Here is a 24,371-nt window from a genome sequence, read left to right on the forward strand (position 1 = left end):
CTATTTTACTGACACCGTATAAACTCTCAATAGCTTGTAACTTGTTCCTAAACATTCTTGGTGGGGATAAATTGGGATGCATGGTCTTACAGCAGATAGAGACCTAAGCAGAAAAATGTTCATAGGTAGACAGTCTTGGTAACCGCCTAAGAAACCTACATTAGCTGCTGCAATGTATTAAATTTAACTGTAATCTATCAACATTTAAATTGCTATGCTGGGCTGCAGAGGCAATGACTGAGGAGTCAGCTCTGTCAGTTCTGCTGTCCACAATCTGACGTCTCCCTAAATTGCTTCCATGTGAATTATGAGAACTCAAGTACCAAACTTCACTGGCTGCTGCATGTCTCTGGCCAAGGGGCATGAAGTGAGTGAAGATGCTTCTGTGAGAGCTGAGTATTTAAAGAAGTCATCACAGGCCTGGTAAATCTCACACAGGGGCAGACAGGGAGGTGCTGGGCTGAACTCTGCCCTTAGGGCTATTTTCTGTCGCTGCCCATCTTTGCTTTTGTATGGAGCCACAGGATGCAGAGCACACATGAGTGCAAAGATATAAACAGTATAAAGTTTGCTGACCTTCGTCTGTCCTACCTCAGCCTAGCCCACATGGAAAGAGAGAAAGCAGAAATCAGGCCCTACAGCTTTAACGCTGCAAATTGTAACACGACCTCCCTCCTGCATACCTAACCCTGCCATGCCAGGCAGTGAACCGGCTCCAAATGCCTGTGTTTAAAAACAACACAGCTCGGGACACATCCTCCCCCGGGTCTCAGATCACCGCCAGCCCTGCTAGGAAGCCTTGTCCAGAGGCTTTTCTGGGCAGCTGTTTGTTGAGTGGCTGTCTTGAGCCTACGCCTCCCGCACACCCCCCACCTGGGCTGCCACCCAAGACGAGGGCCCTGGCGCTTCCCTCCGGTCTGACACCTGCTCTTGCCCCTGCCTGGCCCTTGGCCTTACACAAAAGCCCACTGCCCAGTTCCCAACCGACAGCTGCAAGAGATGGTTCAACCTGCGCAGCGTAAGGGCAGGGAAAGAGCAAAGGAACAGCCAGAGAATAAAACAAACCGAGGGAAAGGACACCCGTCCCATGAGCACATTCTGACCCTATATGGTCCAGTTACTTAAAGTGATTTTTCACTCCTTTGTGCTCAGAAGGCAGAGTTTCTTCTCAACTGCCTTTGCCATCCTTTTTCATACAGTTTGCACAACTCTGGCCTGTCAGATCCTGTCAGGATCAGCTTCCCCCACGTCTTTGTGTCCCTAAAACAACTGACCAATACCTTTTCTACATGAACATGTCACCTTCTTCCCCTCCCTCCCATGTCCCAGTCACCCCATCCACTGTTCTCCAGGAAGGCCGATTTCTCCTTCCTTTCCTCTGCCCCCTGCTTGAAGCAGATTTTCTTCTGTCACTCATGTCAAGCTTCTTATTTCCAGATGATCTGGCGCCTCCCGAGGCTATACAAACCCATTTGATCTAGGAGCTCTTTTCCTAAGTTTGCTGGTGGGCTAGAAATAACCTCCCTCATGACACCTTATACCTCTCCACAAACCATTGTATTTGCACACATTCGTGCGCTGTGAGAAGGGCTGCTTTGCCTCTGTGGAGCTGGGAGCATAAGTTTGGGGCTCAAAACTGGTTTTGATGTGTGGGGGGAGCTTTTTTGTTTGGGCATGTGGGAAAACACTTGGCCAAGCCCCACTGAACTATGTTTATGTATGTGTAATAGGGCCCTGTGTGTGTGATAGGTACGGCTAGTAGGCCTGCCTTGGTGCATTTTTGGTTTATTTATGTGTATAAATGAGAATATTTGGCCCAGCTTTCACTGTGTGTATAAGTGTGCTTGTGTGAATCCTTACCTGTTTGCAGTGCACATGTGTACCACTGTTGTGCTGGGCTGGAAGTCTTAGCCAAGGGGTCCTTACAGCCAGTTCTGGCTGTGTTGATGTTATCAGGTGCTTTCTCAATCATCTGTTTTCTCAATGCTTATACCTATCTGGAAGCTTTTGTCATTGTGATAAGGTCTGTGGATTTTTTGGCTGGTGAGAGGCACTATAAACAAGGTGGGCCTCCAAAGATCACATGGTGGTTGAATCAATACCTCAAGCAAACAAAAGAGATATGTTAATGGAGTCATCTGCATTCTGATAAACCTGCAGCGGTTACCAGCTCTCTTCTGAGTCATCTCCTCTCCAGATTTTTTTATTCTTAGATTCATCTGCATGATCTGATGGGATTACACTTAAGAGAAAACTCATTTATCTCACCATTTGACAGGCCTACCATCCTTGATGTATTTACAGCCAGCAAATCCGTATTGCTGTCTGGATCTCTGACATACACTCTACGTCATCACAGAGTAACTTTATAGAATCTCAGTGACAACTTGGGGTTCTCAGGATGTCAGGATGTATGGGGACCAGGCGGTCAGAGTTGTAACTGCCTCATCCTATTTGCACTGTATTCATTCCTTAGCTTCAGCAGGCTTTCTAGACAAGGGATCCCATCACCCTTGCCCACTAGACTGATTCCGCTTCGGTAAATCTTTGCTCTTCAGCCACCACACAAGATCACGTAGAGACAACTGTTCTTTGTAGCACCTTAGGGTTCATCACCATCACATCAAAAAGAAACAGAAAAGTCTAGAAGGGCTGGCTATTCTTTGGAGACTGAGGATCCAGGACGGGCATGCCCAAACAGCACAGATCCCAGTGTGGACAAGGCATTGCTTCATCTCTTGGGTTTAACCCTTAAACCATTTTTTTCTCTGAGTAGGCTGAAGGCTAAATGCTGGGTATGTGCACACCCAAATTTCAAACTCCAGCACCCAGCAGTATTAGGACTGGAAAGTTTGGTTTGTGGCAGGAGTGAAGTTCATGTCTGGATCTGAGCTGAAGCTAGGAGGCTGTTTGTTCAAACCTGTTGTCATGGACAATAGAAAACTCATGTATATGGAAAATATGAAGACCTAGGGTCTTTTTGTGGGTTTTAATGTTTTCCTCAGGATTTTAACTTTAAATTTAAAATCCAGACATTCATAAATGTCCTGGCTGTGAAATTAGCCCACAGCATATAAATTGATGGCATCTATCCTATAGATGAGTGTAAATCACTGCACTGGGCAAAAGTTTTTCTACTAGCTTAAGGGGAGTGTAAGTTTTAAAAGCCTCATGTCATATGCACTTTAAACACAAATACTTCTGAAGATCCTTGTTGAGCCACCTCTCAGAAATACCCAGCGGATCACTTACTGGCAGTGCAGATGTCTGAGCTTTCCCCCAGAGCATTCAAAGGACCGGAGGAAAGCTGCAGGCTTTGAATATGTAAACAGCACTTCTGATTATTTTTTGTTTGTTTGTTGGATTAGTCAAATAACTGAGATATGTCCTCTGTTCTTAATATAAAAACAGAAGACCCATTTGCATAAACAAGAGCTTGACATTTCTGAAATCCTTGGTGACTAGGGAGGGAGAGTGACTATTTCCATACTGCTCACTGGGTGCCACCATCCAGATGTGCCAGAGCACAGGCTACAGCTCAGCAGGATTTTCATGTTTCCGTGTATCCGTGCCATTGGCCCCTGTCATGGTTTAACCCCAGCTGGCAACTGAGCCCCACACAGCTGCTTGCTCACTCCTTGCCCATGGGATGGGGGAGAGAATCAGAGTAAAAGCGAGAAAACTCGTGGGTTGAGATAAAGACAGTTTAATAGGTAAAGCAAAAGTCGTGCACACAAGCCAAGCAAAACAAGGAATTCATTCACCACTTCCCATCGGCAGGCTGGTGTTCAGCCATCTCCAGGAGAGCTGGGCTCCATCACATGTAACAGTTATTTGGGAAGACAAACGCCCTCACTCCGAGCATCCCCCCTCTCCTCCTTCTTTCCCCAGCTTTATATGCTGAGCATGACATTGTATGGTATGGAATAAGGGGTGGATACTCCCATGCTTTTGGTTGGGATAGAGCTGATTGTTTTTTTCCCTTCTTAGTAGCTAGAACAGTGCTGTGTTTTGGATTTAGTATGGGATTTGATATGAGGACAATGTTGATAATATATGGATGGTTTTAGCTGTTGCTAAGAAATCAAGGACTTTCCCACTTCTCGTGTCCTGCCAGTGCACAGGTACATAAGAAGCTGGGAGGGAGCACAGCCAGAGCAACAAACCCAAACTGGCCAGGGGAATATTCCATATCACAGAACGTCATGCCCAGTACACAGAGGAAGGTTGATCGGGAAGCTCACTCTTGCAACCGGAATTGCGGTTTCAGGATTCTCTCCTCTCTGGGATTGCTAACTGGGAATGGGATGGACATCGGTCAGTGCGTGGCGAGCAATCACACTGTGCACGACTTGTTTGTATTTTCTATTATGACTATTATTATAATTTCATTTCAATTATAGTTTTTATCTCAAAATATGAGTCTCCTTACCCTTATTCCTCCAACATCCTTCCCCCTTTCCCCCAGGATGGGGGAGCGAGCGGCTGTGTGGTGTTTGGGTTTAAACCACAACAGCCCATCTGGCACATCTATGTGCTTCTTGCAGGGTCTCAGTTTAAATAAGGCGCCAAACCCCTCCACCCTTGCGGTGTGGGGTTCCAGAACATATGGTGAAAGGCAAAACTTCTCTGCACTGAGATGCCACAGGTGGGGGGCTGACAGCGATGGAGCTGTGCGTGTCTGTGGCTCACACCACGACGGACCAGTCTGAGCGTTCTCTATGTGCCAGTTTACCTCACAGCCATACCCGAGGGCAGGCATACACTGGAAACCTGGGCCCAGAGCCCACCTGAGCCTCAGCCCCGGCTCAGGCACCGCGCAGGCGCGCTCTGAGGAACGGGCTGAGCGCCAGGGAGGCGCAGGTGATGTGCAGGGCTCTGTACGCAGGGGCTGCCGCTTCTCCGTGGGGACCGCCTTGTCCCTCGGCGCCAGGCCCCCGCGGGCTGAGCAGAGCGCGCGGCCGCCGCCGCCATCGCGGAGCCTCTGCCGGCGCCTCCCGCGGCCGCGGAGCCGCGCCACGGCGCTCCTCCGCCCCGTGTCCTTCCGCCGCTCGGCCCCCGCCCTCCCGGCCGCCAGGGGCCGCTGCTGCCCGCGGGGAGGCCGCTCGGCCCTGCCGCACCCCGCACCGCCCGCTGGCGTCACGTGCGCACCGCGGCCGGGCCTCCGCCTCCCGCTCCCGCGCGGGGAGCCGGAGCCTGAGGCGGCGGCGGCAGCATGGCGGGCGCCCCGCAGGAGAACACGCTGCTGCACCTCTTCGCCGGGGGGTGAGTGCGGCCGCCGCGGCTTAGGGCTGGGCGCGGGGTGACGCCGCGGTGGAGGCCCCTCAGCGAGGGGGGCGGCGGCGGCTCCCCGCCGGGGTGCTGGGCGCTGTCCTCGGGCGAGGGGCGGGCGGGCGGCGGCCCCCCTTGCCCGCCGGCCGGCGACACGGTAACGGCCTGCGGGCGCCGAGCGCAGCCCGCGCCTCTGCCGTCGTCTCCCTCGCGGACCTGCGTGCCCGTTCCCGTGGCAGCCGGGCGGCTTTCTCCTCGCTGCCCGCGTGGAGGCGGCGCGGCAAGCGGGGCCTTTCCAGAATTAGAACGTGCATCCCTCGCCAGGCAAGCGGGAGAGGTCACGAAGGATCGTGGTGCGACTTGAGGTCAGCGCTGCGCTGCTGTGACATTTAGCTGTATATAATTTCAAAATCTTACATCGCTCTGGCATCCAGCTCTGTTAAATGAAACACTTTACTCCAAATCCTGCCCTCGTATGTGGCTCCTGCTGGATCAAGCAGGAACTGAGGGATGTCATCCAAAAAGCATTCTCCAGACAGCAGGCTTATGCTTTTTAATGGAGCATAGCTTGGTTTTGTAAAGGAATGTCTCTGGAGGACGCTTCGATAAGCTCTGCGTAGGTGACAGTTAATAGTGGAGGCTGTGTAACTGTCCAGTCCATATTATTAAACTGAAAACCAAGCCCTCCAAAAAGGGAAAAAAGATGGGAGGGAAGAGAGTTAGAGAAGGTGCTGGTACTTCTGAGTAAGTGGCCTGGCACGCCAGGCCTCTTAAGTTCTTGCAGGGAATTGTAAACTTATAGTTTTGTTGTGTTAAAAGCTTAAAGTAACAACCCCACCCCACAAGACACCAACTAAAACCCCTCCTAAAAAGCCTTGTGAATTAACTTATTGCAGTAATTTTAATAGTAGTCCAGTAAGATAGTTCTATGATGTAAATTAAAATATAAATTTTAAAAAATCATCTGTTAAGCACATAGTAAGTGCTGTTGTATGGACTTCAGTCCTTATCAGAAATATTTTGTTTTAATCTTTTTCTAATAGTTTGAACAAAGTAGTAGAGATATTCTGCAGTGCTTGTCAGCTGACAATTGTTAGGAAGCCCACATGAAACCTATTGTTAGTTTAAATCTGTTTTAAGGGTAGACCATTGTTTCTTCTGTTGCTAAACAGGAGACTTCAGTCTCCTCTGACACATCCTTGGAGCAGTAAGTTCATTTAATATAAAACCCAACAAAACCAAGTTTTTCAGAGACCCTGCCCTTCAGCTGACTTGGGTGGTATGTGTTAAGTCCTTTCTTTCCCCCGCCTCCCCCACGTAGTAGTACACGAAGTAGTACATGAAGTACATTGAGTAGTACATGAAGCCCGTGACAGAAACTGGACCTGAATGTACACATGCAGCTTGTTTGAATAGTAACAATGCCTACTCGGAACTCTAGGTGTCCTCACGCAACTCATCAGACTATAAATAAATAGGAATTTTAAATTAATCAGTGTTTTAATCTAGTACTGGTTGATCAACATCTTCCTTACTTGTTTAATGTACCCTGTACCTTCTCCAGGAATCCTAGCAAACAACCTTTTTCTGCAGCACGCCTAGGAGGTCACCAGGTCCAATCTGATCTTTAGAAACATGGGGGGAAAGACTGGAAACACATCAGGGAATATCATCCTGGCCACTGTGGTTTGATCTCTTGCTAAAGCAGCGATGAAAATACAGCACAGAGGAAAGAGATGGGCTTTTAGGGTATACAGGCTTTTAGATGTTCGTTGCTGGACCTGATTCTTGTTCTGCAGATCTTGTTATTTACAGAGACACGGAAAAGTGTGCAATCATTTATCTTGCTCTGATGTTACAGAAGGAAAAATGAGACGGCAAATTTAACCTTCTTAACCTTCCCGTGCACCAGCCAGTGCTGAAGTGTTTGGTTCATCACACACCCACCCACCATCCAAACAGTTTGTTTCAGATTCCCAGTTCAAGGCCCTGAATCTCTGTATCGTGTGCGTGTACATATCTATTAATGCTATAGTCTGCTTTCCGAGTGAGAAATGCAGACTTCTTGGGGCTAACTGCATAGAATAAGAAATTGAACAATCAGTTTTGAACTGTTGCCCAAGCTAGTAAACCACCTTTCTCTCCATGTAAGAAATGCGATAGCAAATACATGATGTGTCTGGAGGGGTGTGGACCAGCCAGCCCATAGGCAGGCAAGAGACCCAAATCATATTTGATATGAGGCTCTGGGTCATGTCTGCCTTACACATTTCAGTTTTTAGGAGTGATAAAGGATGCCTGCTCAATAAAATCTGATTAAAGGAGCTCAGCTGTGATAATATTTTGCTACATCTGTTACATCATTGAAGGAATTTTAGCATTGTTAGTGTTTTAGTGCTTGAGTGATAATCTCTGAGGTCCTTCCTCAGTCCTTCAAATACCTTTACCTTTGTTCTTTCTTTCAGAGAACCCTATTATAATAAAGGGGTTGTATTTGACATAAAGCTGCTTGCAGAACCAGGACCTTGGATAAAATTATCCCTCCAGCAGAAGCAATTGTTGGAAGTTCAGAATACTCTATAGGTTGTGTAAGATGATAACCTTCATTCAATTGTATTTTTTGCAGCTAAAGCAAGAGCAGCCCATTCACTTGAAATAATTTTGGTAAGAGATATTACTGGTATTCCGATAGCTTCCTGTGGAGGTGAGGATGGGGTGCGGGGTCAGTGTAAGACGATGTAAAACTTATGTGTGCACAAAGAAGGCAGGCCAGCCTCAGATAACTTTAATGGCCAGAATAGAAGTGTTTAAAACTTCAGAGGCTATGGGGTGATGAAATGCACTTAAATATTAGAAAGTACTGTCAATTTGTTGAAAGAGATGGCTTTGTATTAGCCAACATTACAGGCAGACAGTTTCACTGGCTTCCTTTTTGTTTCTGTTGGTTCCTTTTAAGGCTTACAGTAACAGCAAACCAAAGGGTCTTGGCATTTTGTTGGGGAGATGACTCTGACGCCAGGGAACATTTCAGAAGCAGCAAAGAGAGTGATGCCCGAGTTGCACAACAGATGTGAGCATGTTTACAAGGCTGGGGTCCTGTTTCCCTGCTGAAGTCAGTGCAGTTGTTGCTTGTTTTTCTTTGGGAAAAATTGTGGACTGGGCTGCAGCAGAGGTTACTCCCTGTTGTCTTTCCAGCTGGACTAATACTGTTTACCACAGGGATTTCCTAGGAAGTGGTATTTAGAAGCTGTAATGCCCTCCATAGAACCAACAAAGACTAAAAACTGGGAACAAAGGTTTTATCTTGATTTCATATAGATACTGTGCGGTATGTATTCTTTAGTAGTTTGGTTTTGAACTGGGGGGACTGTTTGTTTGAATGAAACCATGTTTGTGACTTTTTTTCTGTCTCGGTTTTGAGGCCAAAGTCTGTAACTCCCTTGCTCCTGTGGCTCTGCAAAGCAACCTTAGATACCAAAGCTTGCTTAAGCCACCTGTAAAAGAGTTGGAAACGTACTTTGGGAAGGTTGGTGACATCAAGCGGCTTTGAACTGAGGACATAGTGACATCTGTCTCCATGGGCACAGGTTGATTGTCTCAGTGGCAGCTGAGAGGTGTTGGATGCACTTGATTGCTGAAAGCCTTGTTTAAAGTGTTGAATTGGACCTGGGTTTGCCTGAGTGTCTAGTACCGGTCCCAGAACTGATGAAATGTTAGTCCCCAAATTAGTAACCAAACAAGTTGTGGGGAAAGGGACTGGTATATAGCTCCCACAGATGTTAATTGTTAAGCGACATGCTAATGCTGACAATCCATTTGGGAAATAATGTTTCCATTTGTAAAATGGAGAGAAGCAGCCTTCACCTGAAGCATATGTGTCTGCTGTACTGTGTGTGGGCCAGGACAGCCAGAGTGGATGATGGGACTGACTGTCTTCCAGCCCTCTACCTAATTTAGGTTCTCATGGGCATTACATAATTCGCTAACTGTGTATCAGCTCAAGGAACACAGTGCTTACAGGATTATCTACACCCCATAACATTATTAGCTGGAAATTTATTGAATGCCTAGCTCAAAATTAAGGTGTTAGGAACAGCTTGCTTTGAGTCTGTACTCACTTTCCTCTGGCATCTGAGAATGCAGCAGCTTTTGTTTGCGGTCTTGATGATGCAGTAATGAAATAGCAGAGATAGAACCTGCTTTGCTGTTTATGGTGTGCATGTCTTGCTAGAGCATGTGGTACGTTTTAGAAAAACAGAATGAAATTTCTATCATAAATGCAATCTCATTTAAAACTTGTCACACTTGCTGCACATATACTGCTCACTTTGGGATTTCCATATCTGCCACCTTGGGCATGATTCTGTCACAGGCAGGGAAGCAGATAATACTGTGCACTGGTAGTGCTGAATCCCAGCCTGTGCCACTGAATTCAGTGAGACATAGTCTTGCAGCTGTGTTCGGGCAGCTCTACAGGCTTCTCAATCCATCGGGGGGGCCAGGTCCATTCACTCGTACCAAATGATTTCCCAAGGTGTATTTTGACATTTAAAGCCATACGTGGTGCCATCCATGAAGCATGAATTCAGGTATGCTTGTCAGCTTGGTTGGTAAAGTGACCCATTAAGTATAGTTGCCAGAGTATTTGCACTAATACTTCTCTTGCAAGTGTTTCACTTGACTGGTGTCAAAAGTTCCCTGTTAAATGTTGAGAGTAGTTGCTGTCGCTTGAGAAGAAGGTAATTTCAACTGCTCACACAGCAAAATGTGTCAGGCTGATTATAAATTATGATTGCTCTAACCAAGCAGCCCATCGTCTTTGCTTCTGATCTTGGTAAAGACAGTGGTAATCTACTGAAAGATCATTAAAGGTTTGGGTGCTTTTTATGTTTGGTTTTGTTTTGCAGAACTTCCTTTAGCATTCAGCATTGTGGTGTTATTCGTATTAAGAATACTGCTCTGTCATTACATGTAGGACAGATGAAGTAAGCCCTACTCTTAAGATTCTTGGCATCTATATCACTTCTGCTAGTGGGTGCTGAGAGTTTATTTCAAATGCAAGTCATTGGGGTGGACTTTGTAAAGATAGAAAGCTGGCAGCAAGCGAAAAATTGGAATTGGATTTTGAGATGTGCATCCTTGGCATGTGTTTTAAACAGTGTTTTCTTTTTATGGAAGCTGTTAAAGTATAGTATGTTATGTATCTCCATAACACAAACTATGTTTCGTATTCGCAAACCAGAGGTTTTCTTAGTCCCTTTTGAACATCACAAAGCAGAGAGCTGTATTTTACTGCTGTAATGGCAAGATACACCTGGCCCATCATGTACTAGAGGGGGCATTCAAAGCCTGAAGTACAAATACTGTTTTTCTGGCAGTAAGGGACAGCCCAAAGCTGATGAACTGTTGTGTGTCTCACATGGAAGAGATTTTCTCTCTGTGATACTTGCAGAGCGTAGCTGGGAACCTCTTGTTCTGTGCTTGCCGTTGTGACCTGTTGAAGATACTCTACCATAGTGTTTTGTTTCTAGGAGAGGTTTCTGTCTTTTGACTAAGGACAGATTGAGACATTGTTTGGGGATTTTTGCAAGAGGCTAGTACAGTAAACACTGCCTAACATCTCTGGAACTGTAGTTCTGCACTGATGCATAAAAAACCCCCAAAACAATTCCAACCAGTGTGAAGACTTGGAGGGTTTGCCTTGTTTGCAGCATAAGATTTTCCCAAATAAAACTTGTCTGACTTCATATTTGCGGTTTGAATCTTTCAGGGTTTATGGCTGTTTATGTAGCTGAGGGAAGCTGGTTGTTTCCCCTTTCTTCCCAGATGTAGGCTTTCGGAACACCATAGGAATACAAAGTGCTTCTTTTATGCATAGTGTGTTATTTTTCAGCCATCTTTCCAGGGAATAGAGCAACACCAGGGTATGATGCATAGAATTCCCATGTGGAGGGAAATCAGCTCATCTGAAAGAGCTGCCCAGTCCATCAAAGTCCTTAATTGAGCTATCTGTTGCGTATTTATATTTGGGACAGAATGTATGTATCCTGTTGACATTCTGAGAATTGCCATCTTAGATAATGCTGTTTTCTTAAATGTCACACTGACAACATAAACTCTGAGCTGTTAAAACAATGCAGATATTCACTCATTGTGTTGAATATCAGAGGATTATATATATATTACCAGAAGTACTTAAATATTAAAGGCTGGATAAATTAACTGAGTTATCAAACTGAAAGGATCAAAGGCAAGGAGTGGGCTAGGAAGGGAAGGAGACAGCTGATGGAGGAGGGAATATGCCAGAAAGGCTAAAAAATTGTATGGCAAGATGCCACTCTAGACTGAGCAGCTGGTAATTCAGAAAATTCAGCAAATGGAGTTTCAGTGTTCTGAATTCATGAATCGTTACTGCGAAAGTATTGGTTTAATGTTCATACATGTGAAATAAATCAGGACTGAAGATGGAGAACACAGTACTGGAGCGCTGGCGGATAAATGAATTGGGAATTAAGGCAATCAAATTCTCTTCATCAAGTTCCCACAGACTTAAAATTTCTCTGCAGTATGTTGATTAGTCAAGTGTTAATCATACATAATTGTATACTTGTACTGGATATACATAGTAGGAAAGGTGACATTGGGGATCTGCAAGAGGGGTCCTCAAAACACTTCCTGCTCCAAGTTAGAAGTGTGAGCTGTGGGAACAGGAAAACTTTTCCTGGAGAAGCCACTCCCGACCTCTCTTTTCCCCCCAAGATCTAATTTCAGAGCAATGTGAGATGCATCTGACAAAACAGAGAAGGATCAACTGAAACATTGTCCCCTGGAGTAGTACTGACACAACAGAAGGCTGGTGTCCAAGCCCTTGCTCAGTACACAAAATAATCAGAGGCCTGATAAGGTCTCTGTGAACACTGTTGGTTTTGAGTCAAATGACACAACATCAGCTGCTATGTACCTAGTTCCACAAACAACTTTGTGACTTTATTCAACAGTCAAAGCATAGGTGGTTTAAAAGGGAAGAAGGGAAAGCTCGCTCTTATAATATCTGTCACTTTGGTTGTATGGATTGTCCCTAGTTTAGGGTTTTTTCCCCCTTTCAGCAGGGAGGAGGAAGAAGCGAGAGCTTAGAGGAGAAACTCATTGAAGCATGCTCTTATATCATATTGCCAGTCTCAGAGAAAACACAGTTTCTTCTGTTGGATGTGTTTGTATCTGAAAAGCATAGTGCTTGGGATCACGTACTTGAACGGAATCCTGCAGAACACGGAAACTGTTGTGAGGAAGTTGTATTCCCCAGCCATGTGGTCTGGGGTGTCCTTTTGAACCTTACAAAGAACCTTCATTTTTGTGGTTGTACAACTAGGGTGGCCAGGCTGTTAATGCAAGTGCAGGGACTTCAGGGTTTTGGCACAGAATGGTTACTGTTTGATATAAGGCACACTGTTTCAGCAAACAAAATGAACTTTACTGGATAAAGCATTTATAAACTAGTATGTATCTACAGCTTGGATTTTTCTGCCATTCTTTAATTGCCCTTTTCCTTATGTTTAAAAAAAGATTCTCCTAGTAAAATAGCTCATGTATAGATGGGGTTTAGAAAATATCCACTTGTACCTTTATTAATATCCTTCTATGAATCTCTGTTCCCAAATTAGTGCATACAAAGTTCTTAGGACTCTAGCAAGCAATGCTTTTTTCTATGCGCATCACAAAGGTTAGGATTATTTTTTTAATTCATCTCCCTTTCATGGAAAACTACTTGAGTTACAATTTCACATTAACGTCAAGTAGTAAAGTTGTTGACTTAGGGTGTTTTCTAAGGAAAATCACAAACACAGGTTTTTGAAGGAATTGCATGGTTTGACACTTTTGTAAACAAAATATTTTCTAATCAATAGGTCCAACTGTAGTAAACATCCTCAGAAAAAACCTGAAATCTTTAGTTAAGTCTTCCTAAATCCCAACGTGTTTGATTAATAAAATTTAAATCTACTACCTTTTAGCCAACCTCAGTGTTATGTTAAATTGTGAAGTTTGACAGAAGGGACATTCGATTACCCAAGAAGAACAGTATCAGAGAGAGAAATAGTTTGACCGGTCACTTTACAGATCATTGATTAAAATGAAAATCAGGACTCGTACACCTTATATTCTTGGCCCAGTGTGCTTTTTCTGAGGGTCAGTCTGACTACATTAAGATGAATATATGCCTGTTAGAGGATCTTTTATTTGTTCTTTATATATATATGTTTTTATATATATGTGTGTATGTATAGGAGCCCACATACACACGTGTGTGTGTGTGTATTTTATTTTTGTCCTTCTGTTATCAGAGTATGGGAATTCTGTTCTTCAGTAGCCTTTTGGTCCTGTTCTGCTTTCCCACCCTCCCTCTCATCCTTGCATCTTCCTTCTCCCCAGCCCCCCCCCCAAAGTTGATATCCATTGTTTTTAAGAGGGCCTAACTTAGTGTAGTTTTGATATTTGCTACTTCTGTAAACAGCTGGTTTAGTCACAAGTACTGAAATCGTGAAGAATTATATTGCTGTGTTTTCAGTCTATAGTGACTGTCCTAATCCCCTGTGGCTTGTTCTCATCTGCCAGTTTCCTGCTTCCCATAAGAAAAATCCATCCAAGAGTATGTCTGTTTTAGGACAACAACCTCTGAAACATGGATGCTTCTGAAGTTTTTACAGGCAGAATTCCAAGTCCTGGCAGAACATGGGACCAGCAGATGGTCAGTCAGGGATTTTTTGTTAGTGCTGGGTATCATCTTTGTGTTTACCAATCTCATCATTACACGTGATCATTGTAACAGTTTCTCAACCTTCTCTCCCTCTCCCCCTGGGCCTGGGAACAGTCTCCCTTGCCTATGTCAAAACTGCCCTGCTTCCTAATAATTTGTCCACAATGCGGAGCAACTGGAGACAAGTCTTATGATTTTACTTACACGCCATGCTGTGATTTGACGCATCTGTGCAGCTATGTTTTCCTGACTCTGTCTTCTGTTTAAATTGTGTTTTACAGATGTGGAGGAACAGTTGGTGCCATCTTTACCTGTCCCTTAGAGGTAATAAAGACTAGGCTCCAGTCTTCAAAGCTAGCCTTCCGGGCTGTCTACTACCCACAAGTCCAGCTGGGGACCATCAGTGGTGAAGGAATGGTCAGGCCAACATCTGTATCACCTGGGCTCTTTAGTGTTCTCAAGTGAGTACCTGCTCCTCCTGTTATTCCATGTTGCTTGACACCAGTGATCTGAGTTTCAATTCCTCTGTGCAAACACTGAATGCAAATTTTGCTTCAGACTTGCACTGGAAGGATTCATGTCAGATGGGTTTCTGCCTTCTGCAGTAGAAAAATAAATTGTTCTTTTAAAAACATATACATATTCAAGATGCCTGAACATTTCTTTGAAGTTCCACAGAAATTTGTTTCCACCACTTAGAAACTTTGCAAAGTGAATTGATTTGAATAAGTGTCTGGAGGTGTTATTTTAAAATTGTTTCCTCACATTTAGACTTCTTGGTAGCTGTGATTTCTTGGGGATCAATACACAGGACATACTGTAAACTCTTGATATGCCTTAGCTTGTGGGAACTATCACAGAAAATATTCTGGAGGAAAGGGCTTTTTCTTCAACACTGAGAAGTTCTTTTTTGTCTCTTATTGGGAATAATCATGTTTACTGTCTCCTTTGAGCATTGGAACAGGTAATCCTTATTAGCTGGGGCCAGTTCTTGGCAAATGATTGAAGAACTGAATAAGCCATATAAAATGTCTTTTTCTTTTTCCTGGAGCCATTCCCAGTTTGCTTTGAGTAGCTAGTAGAGCTGCTTGTTGCTATTGCTGCCCGTGCTATTTACCTGTTTGATGGAGAGAAGTTTTAATTCCTTTCTTGAGGCGTTCTCTCTTTGAAGCATCATATAAAAGTGAGATCCTGTAGCCTTTCCTTCACGTTAATGGACCAGCATTGGAAGAGATTTCTGATTCTCTGCACTTAGTGATGGATGTCATTCCCTCATCTGTCTTTGAAGCTGGCCCTGCTTTGAGCATGAGCTTGAACCAGATGACCTCCCTTATGCTTGTCTGAACTCTTGTGTGAATGATCTGTGACTGAAACTTGTGGGAGTGGGGGAAGGACACTTTTGGCAAAAGCAATCTTGCTAAAACTCATTGGGATATTGGAAGCTTTTGTCTTTTCCTCAGCTACAGTTGACTTTATGAGCTCTCCTCTGTCTGCTATTAGATGTTGACTTTTGTTACGCATCCATCTTATATACATTTGTATTACTTAAGATCTATGTTAAAAGTTTTCTTTGTGGTTCAGACTGCAGCAGTTGATGCTCCAGCTGTTCCCTTTTCAGCTGTGTATTCATAAAGAAGAGGAAATGTGAAATCATCTAGCTTACAACTGCTGAATAGTTTTACCAGCAATTCCAAAGTCCAGATCTCTACTACTGTATTTTATATCAAAGCACCATAAACTTGTGCTTCAGAACTCATGCAAGTGAAGTGAGTTTATTTGGATCATTGGGCACCCCAGGGTGATGCAGAGAGGTCTTGTTTAGATCAGGTAGCAGAAATGCCAAAGAAAATAGTGACTAGCAAAGCAAGTTGAATGATTTTATGTAAGGCCAACACGCTTGGCAGATTGCCTGGGGAGAAGCTGCACACTTATATAACAGTACAGTGCTAATTCAAATTCTCTGCAGAACTATCTGGCTAGAGTCATTCTGGGACTTGAGTTTCTGTATTGTAAACAGTGCTTCTTTCCCCTGCCAAACATTTCTTTGTCTATTCAGAGGTGAGTCTAGATCAATTCGTGACTGAAAATGTGAGGTAGTGCCAGTTGCCTTTGATTTTCATCTCCTTTCCCTTGCTATCTTTTCACCCTGCAGCATTGGACTTTAGGCAGCTGTAACTAAAGAAAGTGAAAACTTCAAGGCATGAGGCTCTTAACTCATCTTCTTGGTCTATCCTTTCCTGGGGTTGTCTTTTTTTTTTTTCTTTTTTAAGAGAGGAGATGGTTTAAAATTGGGTCAACCTTTTAAAATTTATTTATTAAGCTCATTAAATTTGGTGACTATGATCTTGATTTCATTTCACTTCAGGAATTGCTCAGCTGCATGTATCACCGACTTTTCGACCTGCTTACTTCAGAGGATTGAGAAGTGAGAACAAAATCTTTATGCTGTCATTCCCTTGCAGGCAGCATCTATGAAGAACAGATAGTGCTATTATGATCTTTTTGATAAAATACAAACATATATAAAAAAGAAGTGGTTAGGTGTCTTGCTTTTAGTCTTCCAGCCCTTGCTCAATTCTGGTCATGTATGCATTGCCAAACTGGACATGACTTGGGCCTTCTGGTTTGGGAAAATTGTATGGCTAAAGAAGCAGCCATTAGAGCCCTACATATAAAATTGCTCTGTTAAAGGTGTTGGGTATGAAAGCCCCTTAACTGCTGTAAATAGAAAGAAAGTAGGTGCTCAGGAGTGCAGGTTAAGCCTGCTGCTGAATAGAAAGCACTCCAGAAGGACAGGCTGTTTTTGTCTAATCCATTTAAGATTCTGATGAGTCACCCCAGCTGGAATCTGCAGTCGTGACTGTTAAGTGACAAAGAACAAGTAGTTGGTGGATCTGTCTCCTTGGAGACACTCAGCCCTGGAGTTTACACAGAAAGTTCAACTCTGCTGCAGAAAAAGAGTTTCAGAAGCTCCTGTATCTTCTCTTGTCTAATGAGCTTGGTTTTGGAATCTGTGGAGAACTTTCTCAACAGTGCTAATGACCTAGAAAGCAAATTCTGAAAAACTGGCAGTTCCAACAGGTGCACGTGAACTACCCGTGGAGCCCGGGGTTATCTGGATTTTCTTGCATGGTTTTCACATGGTGAGTTCAGTTAACAGGGCTGCTGTCTAGCAGGTTGTGCACTGAAATCCCAGGGATTGCTGGACTGTATCTGGCTTCCACTGGCAAATACTTGGCTGTTAACTAGTGTTTTGCTTGTAGATATGTCTACTGTTAGTAGTGCAAGAAATTTGTAAGGTAAGTTTTTTTTAATAGGGCACTTTAGTGAGGTGTTGTACAGAACTTGGCAGCTGCTGGGGAAGCTGTCCAGACAGTTTACTCCTTCAGAGAAGTTCTAGCCCAGTATGCATTCTAAGGTGTGAGTGAAGAGGGGTGGAAATGACTTTGGAAACCTGGGCTGTAGCAATTTCAGAACTGCAGGACAGCGTCATTTGGTGATCTTCCTGCTTTAGACCTGATGGTGAAGTCCAGTCCTGACAGTGATTCACAGTGGTACCTCTGCAGCTGGAGTTCACTTGGGAAAAATGATGTGAACTCTTTTGAATGCCCTCAAAACCAGATATCCCTGAACTACCTGGGGAGACATAGCTTGTAGTAGGGTTGCCACATTCAGCTTTCACTCTGGGGAAAAAACACGTTGTTGGGTAATTATGAAGGGGAAGAGGATCTTTTTTGTGTGTCTCTATACAGGAAGCAAACTCCTGAATTGCTTAGATACAGAGAATGCCAAAAATATTCTTTGTTCATCAGTCAGCCATCACTGGATTCTCCATGAAACTTTTAATTTAATTTCTGACAGCTTTCAAAGAATGGAAATGATAACCTTGTCCCATATGACACACATTTGCCTGTAGTGCACTGCAGTTTTATGGTGTAGTGACTCTTGTTCACTAGTGTATAATTCTGGTAATTTTCAAGTATATGATGTAGCTTAAAAGCTAACAGCTTCACAGCTAATACTTACTGCTTTTGTACAGTTCTTTTGACTGACAGTCTGACAGAACAGTAAACATAACTTTTAACCCAAATACTGTCCTTTTTTTTTTTTCCCCCTGTTTTTATTCTAAGGTCAATCCTGGAAAAAGAAGGACCAAGGTCACTCTTCCGAGGGCTGGGTCCAAACTTGGTTGGAGTTGCACCATCAAGGTAAATAGTTAAACTATTGCTAAAAGGCATATTTAAGGTGCCAATCCAAATGTTGCAGTATGTTTGTGATTCAAAAGAATAGGTCATGAAGTTCTCCCATCTGTAAACTGAGATTTGTGCATGTATACTGCACAATAGGCATACCAAGAAATACTTCTAAAAATCTGCTTTACACTTGCATAACACTGGAAGGTGCAGATTAAATAAGGCACTTAAATTCTAAGTCAGTGCAAGAGCCACTTTTCATGTGCTTGAGAAAACGAGAAAGAAGTGCAGAAAAATCTATAGGGTTAATATTTGCATTTTTCTAATATGTTCTGCTACTTCCCTGCAAATACATAAAAGTTCTTGCCAAACACTGAGTAGGAGCTAGGTGCCAGGGGAGAGGAGTACCTATCTGGTCCTTGATTGCCTAAATTCTTCTCAGATGGAAAACTGCAGCTGAGGGAGAAAGACCTGCATTGCTGGCACATAACCCTGAAGGTGTGTCTCTGTCCCTTTTTTTAAAAAAAAGCAACTACTGAAGTAGCTACCGTTTGTTTGTATTTGAAAGTCTTATGGGCACCTAAATGGTTTCCACATGTGCCTATGACTGTCCCGTTCTTGGCAGGGCTGAAGATCTTTGTGCCTAGCAAATGTTAAAACTTGTTAGCAATTGGGAAATTGGCAGCTGTTCTCTGCCTGAAATCGAACCAGTTAAAAAGGACCGTGGAAGCGTGGTGTACTCCCTCTCTGGCCTCTTGCCCAGTAGGTAGGATGTTCCCCCGGAAGTGGGGAATCCTCTCTCTCTACAGGTGATCTTTGCAGCAGGGATTTGAATCCAGCACTGCCTGCTTTTTCACTCAATTCACTCGTGCCGTCTTTTTTGTTCCATTCCTTCATATTCTTCCATAAGATTGGAATAAGGTACTGTAGGGAAATTCTCACCTTGTAGCCACCAATATCCACCAGTATTTTTCTAGCAGTTCACTTCAAGGAGCTGTGATCTGAATGTACTTGGTTCAGTCTCTTACTCATCATATTGACTGTTGCAGATCAGCTGAGCTTCCTCTACTCCTATGCATTGCATAGGGATTTGGGGTGTGCACAACTTTTTCAGTCCAGGGTTAAGTGTTTAAAGCACAAAGTGCTGCTAACACAGTTACAGTGCTTAAGAAATGTATGGGAAAACATAGGCTCCAGGTGGGAAAGTGATATTCCCAAGTTACAAAGTGTGTTTAATGCCAAAGCAATCTAACTTGCTTTGTCTGCAAGACCATGTTGTCTCTCATCTCGGGATGCAAAAGTGAAATATTTCCACACTGTGGGTAGTGGCACTTCAGTGTAAGGAGACAAAAAACCCAACCCTATATTTTTGTAGATGGAAGTAGTAATGTGGAGGCCTTTTTGGAGAGAAAGTCTTGGTTTTCGAGAGATGGGCGGGAAGAATAGTAATGTGTCTTCTTTGATGCTGTGTGTATTACATTGCTTTTTTTATCTTTTTTTTTTTTTTCTCCCCACAGAGCTGTCTATTTTGCATGCTACTCCAAAGCCAAAGAGCGATTCAATGGCATTTTTGTGCCCAACAGCAACACTGTGCACATCTGTTCCGCAGGTTCTGCAGGTATGTATTTGTAATTCATCTTCCGTGTGGTCTGCAGCAATACCCCCGTGTCCAGCCCCTCACCAGTAGCAGGCAGTACATACACTGGGATCTGTGTGCCTCGAGATACACCTTCATTCTTTAAAGTATTTATTCCAAGCTGTTGTTGCTACAAGACTACTTCTATCTCTCTCGGTAGTTGGGAAACGAGTAGGATGAATCATAAGGCAGGACTGGACTTTCAGTCCGCACGAGACCTGGGGTAACCCACCAGTCTGGGCTGACAGCTCTGGATAATTGTGGTATATGAATGAGTACAGTGGCACACTCTGAAAATGTACACTTAGTTTGAGGTTGTTTATGCCAGAAAAAGAGTTTGCTATAGCTCCTAACTTACCTTGTCTAAAGGGGAACTGGTTTTCTTTTCAGCACTTTAAAATATTTCTGGATTGTTGCTTACTAACTTCGGATGAGCTTTTCTCCAGCTGCAGTGCTGTGGTAATGTCTCTGTAAGAAAAAAATATTAATAGACACCAGCAAACTTTTGATATTGTTTTAGCCATATTGTTTTAGGATCTTGTATTTTTCCTACCAGGATGGGGAAAACAGTTTGTTCTTGTAGGAAAAATACTGCAGAAGAGTTCTGCTAGTTCAGACATCAGTCACCTGAGTGATCATTAAAAATAATCTTTCCCAAACTAACCCCTTAATTACGGGTGATTCTGTTAACGAGATGGCTCAGTGGCACCACCTAGAGCCTTGGGGAAAACAGAAGACTAATACATGTGTGTTTTCCCCACAGGTCTCTTTTTATTTATGACTCTAAAATCTAGTCAGGAAGTAAGGTATCTTGGCTACAGCAGTCTTTAGGAACATGAGGTACATAATAAAATAGGTGCTAAAAGGAAGAATTTTTAAAGAAACTCCAGGGCTCTTGGTTGACGCCTCCTGAAGTTTAGCATGAGATGGTTCTCTGGCCACAGAGGGATTGTAAGCTCCACACCTGCATGTCTTTTGAAACCTCTAGATAGAGCGGGTAACTAGAACTGTCTCACTGCACAGTGTATGAAGTTCATCTTGGCCATGGCAATGCATCAGCTATATTTTTGGGTTTCTTTTCTTTTTTTTTCAGCCTTTATCACAAACTCCCTGATGAATCCTATATGGATGGTGAAAACCAGAATGCAACTGGAACGGAAGTAAGTAACGGATTGAGGGAGATGGGATGCTGTGGAGTGGCTAAGGGGGCCTCTGGAAAACTGAACTTTCACGTTTTTACTCATGGCTCTTTGTACTTTGATAGATCTTGCCTGGTTGTTTCCCTGACTCTCAATTCCACCTTTCAAGCCACCGTGCTTCTGCCTGGTCTGACTGATGGTTAAGGTTCTGTGTGTCCTACTTCAGTTTGATGCGTAGTTACTATTGGGAAGAATGTGGAAGTTGCTTTGAGCGCTGAGTTAGGTTCAGTTTCTGGTTTCACTGTAAACCTCAAGTAAAGTTGGGCATAGCGTTATTTTTCTTTGAGATTCCTGCTTACATCATCCTCTGTACTTCAGGGGTTGTTGAGGATAAATATATCAAGGACTGAAATGCTTTGATGCAGCAATAACAGAGGCTGTGGAAAGATCAGACGAGCTCATGTGGGAGGCTGAGCATGAGGTTGCAGTCTGTTTCCCATTTGGTGGCATCACTTGTGCTGATCCTAGATCATACAGATGTGTGTGTTACTGCAGCAAACAAAGGTTCCTGCTACACAGCTAGGCAGCTGTAAACAGGGTGACGGGTTTAAATTTTAATGAAGCCACATTAGTTTTGTAAGAAGTTCTAGAGGCAATAAGGCTCTGTTGCAGTAGTTTAATGTCCTTTTGCTTCCTTCAGCATTGTATTACCGTTGAACATACCTCCTGAAGACAGAGAGGGAATTTGACAGTAATATCTTTTAGTTGAGTGATTCACAGCCACTGGTGGATATCGAAGCAGTGAGGGACTCTGCTAATAATGTGACTGTGTAGAATGGAAATTCCTTTCTGCAAGGGCATGTTGGATCAGATAAGAAGGATTCTTTAAGGCACCACAACTTATAAGTAATTTACGAGACTTAATTCCAGCACTTCACAGGGTGGCACCTTTGAACTGAGTGCTGCCTCTTAAAATGAAGGATCATTTCTCATGTAGCAGGCCTCTGTCTCTTGGCCTGCTGAAGCTGGCTTTAACTGGAATTATTAGTTTAACACCAAGCAGTGTCCCTTTGGTGCTTGTTGTCTTTTAAAGTATTGGTGTGAACTGTGACAGACTGGATATAACTTGAGCTGAAAAAATTATGCTGAGTATGTACTAGTGAATTAGCAAAGCCCAGTGTGTGCTCTTAGCATGACAGTCCTGCTCTACATAGCTTTCCTGGAAGATTTTTGGAGTAAAACTTAGCAGAGAACCTTTTCTGTAGTTATAAAAACTGTTGAAATCCATAAGGTTTTTTTAATACCAGTCCTTTTTTTGGGCTCATTATATGCTCTGTTCTGTTTGTTTTTTAGAGTCAGAGGCTCAAAGCCAATGAATGCTTTGCAGTGTGCTAGATACGTTTACCAGACAGAAGGTATCCGCGGCTTTTATAGGGGCTTGACTGCCTCCTATGCTGGGATTTCTGAGACCATTATCTGCTTTGCTATTTATGAAAGTTTAAAAAAGCACTTAAAGGAAGTCCAACTGCCCCCTTCTCCTAATGGGACCGAAAGGAACTCGACAAACTTCTTTGGACTGATGTTTGCTGCTGCTGTTTCCAAGGGCTGTGCCTCTTGTATTGCTTATCCTCACGGTATGTTAACTTTTCCATTTATGACTGCAGTAGAACAGCTGTTGCCTGTAATCCAAGACGAGTGATGGGGTTTAGGGCTGTAAAATTCTTAGTTGTGTGAATGGCCAGATGCATGTTACTGTGGCGTGTGTGTGCACATTGGCGTTTTCAGTACAGGTCCCACCATTCCTAGTTAGCCACATAGTTGGTGATTGGGGCTTCCTAGTTTAAAAACAACTCACATAATGCCAAAAAGAAATTGAATTGCCTGATGCTTCTGTTCTCACTAGTAACCTCATCTAGCTGAGTACCCACAGCCTTTGGGATTCTGTGATCAGCTGGTGGGAAACACTTGTGGGCTGAGTGCTGTTATTTTTTTTGGATAGACATGAATGTTATTGTGGTTATACAGAAAGAGCAATATTGATTATGTGAGCATTACTGAAGCATTTAGTTCTACAGTAGCTTGAATGAGCCAATAATCCATTTATTCTACATGAAAGGGGACTCATCTTTAACTTTGCTTCTTGCCTGAACGGTGATGTGTACAGGATTCCATGGCTGAAAGTACTGGCAGGTGATTGGCACAGGAAGGTTTTCATGTCCCTGGGTTTTGCATGTCTTTCCCAGAAACAGCATGTTTCTCAATAGAAGGGTTTAAGTTTTGTTAACTTTGGGCTCTGTTTTACCTTTCTGCAGAGGTCATACGGACACGGCTGCGAGAAGAAGGCACTAAATACAAGACTTTCATTCAGACAGCACGTCTGGTAGCACGTGAAGAAGGCTATCTCGCCTTCTATAGAGGACTCTTTGCCCAACTCATCCGGCAGATACCAAACACAGCCATTGTGTTGTCCACCTACGAGTTAATTGTGTATCTGTTAGAAGACCATGCAAAGTAGCAGAGCCAAGACTCCTGTTATAGACTGTAGACCAATTTCTTCATTGAACAAATAGTCCTTAAAGAGACTGATGCAGGTGGCAGCACTGGTGGAAAAACTACAAGTCTGTGACCACCTGCTGGATATTTCCTTTTGGATTCATGCTTTCTGAAAGGTCTCAAGTCATTAACGTTAATAGTTAATTAAAACTTTTTTTAACTTAATTATAATTAAACTGCTACTAAATTAATTTACACTATTTAATTTAAGTATATATTTGTCCTTTTCCTCAAGCACAGCCATATGTGGTCAAGGAATGTACCTCATACTATCAAGTGATCTCTTGGACTGATGTTCATTAAAACTGTATTAAAACAGAAGAACTGGTTTGGAAATTTAAAACTCCGTCGTCTTACCACTAGACTCATGTCACTTTAGTGCTGTAATAGCCTAATGCCCAAATAACTTTGAGAGTTCTGGTTTATTTAAGGTGCATCATTCATTTCTGTGTAAACATCCTGGAGTGTTCAAGTAGGACAATTGTGTAGTACTTTTCTCTGTTTTGGTAGTATGAAACAAGCACACCAGAATCTCTTAGAAAAGCCACTTACACTGGCATTATTGCTGGAACATGGTTGTGGGAGGCTTTTAGTAAATAATTAATTACAATACTGTGTGCACCTATGCGTTTGGAATACATGCTTATGCTAGTGTGTGTAAACACATCTGTCATGACTTGGCTTTTAGACCTCACTTTTGGGAAGGACTGAGCATAAAGATGGTTGATGATTGTGGCCTGGCTGACCTTTGGAAATTCCATGAGATGCAGTAACGTGGTCCTGTATCCTGACCTCAGCTTTTTACTACTGTGGGGCTTGTTTGTTTT

At 43.4% G+C, this 24,371-nt stretch overlaps 1 protein-coding gene across 1 annotated transcript; it reads left to right on the forward strand.

Annotated features, from left to right (window-relative positions):
- The first annotated feature begins 5,138 nt into the window (after positions 1-5,138).
- On the forward strand, positions 5,139-23,868 carry SLC25A33 (solute carrier family 25 member 33). The gene is made up of 7 exons (XM_074924788.1): positions 5,139-5,265; positions 14,305-14,484; positions 18,154-18,231; positions 19,734-19,834; positions 20,946-21,012; positions 22,345-22,625; positions 23,304-23,868. The coding sequence occupies exons 1-7, from the start codon at positions 5,216-5,218 to the stop codon at positions 23,504-23,506; spliced, it is 960 nt and encodes a 319-aa protein (XP_074780889.1). The 5' UTR covers positions 5,139-5,215; the 3' UTR covers positions 23,507-23,868.
- Positions 23,869-24,371: the final 503 nt, after the last annotated feature.

This window comes from Athene noctua, chromosome 22, assembly GCF_965140245.1.
Source record: "Athene noctua chromosome 22, bAthNoc1.hap1.1, whole genome shotgun sequence".
Taxonomy (NCBI): Eukaryota; Metazoa; Chordata; class Aves; order Strigiformes; family Strigidae; genus Athene; species Athene noctua.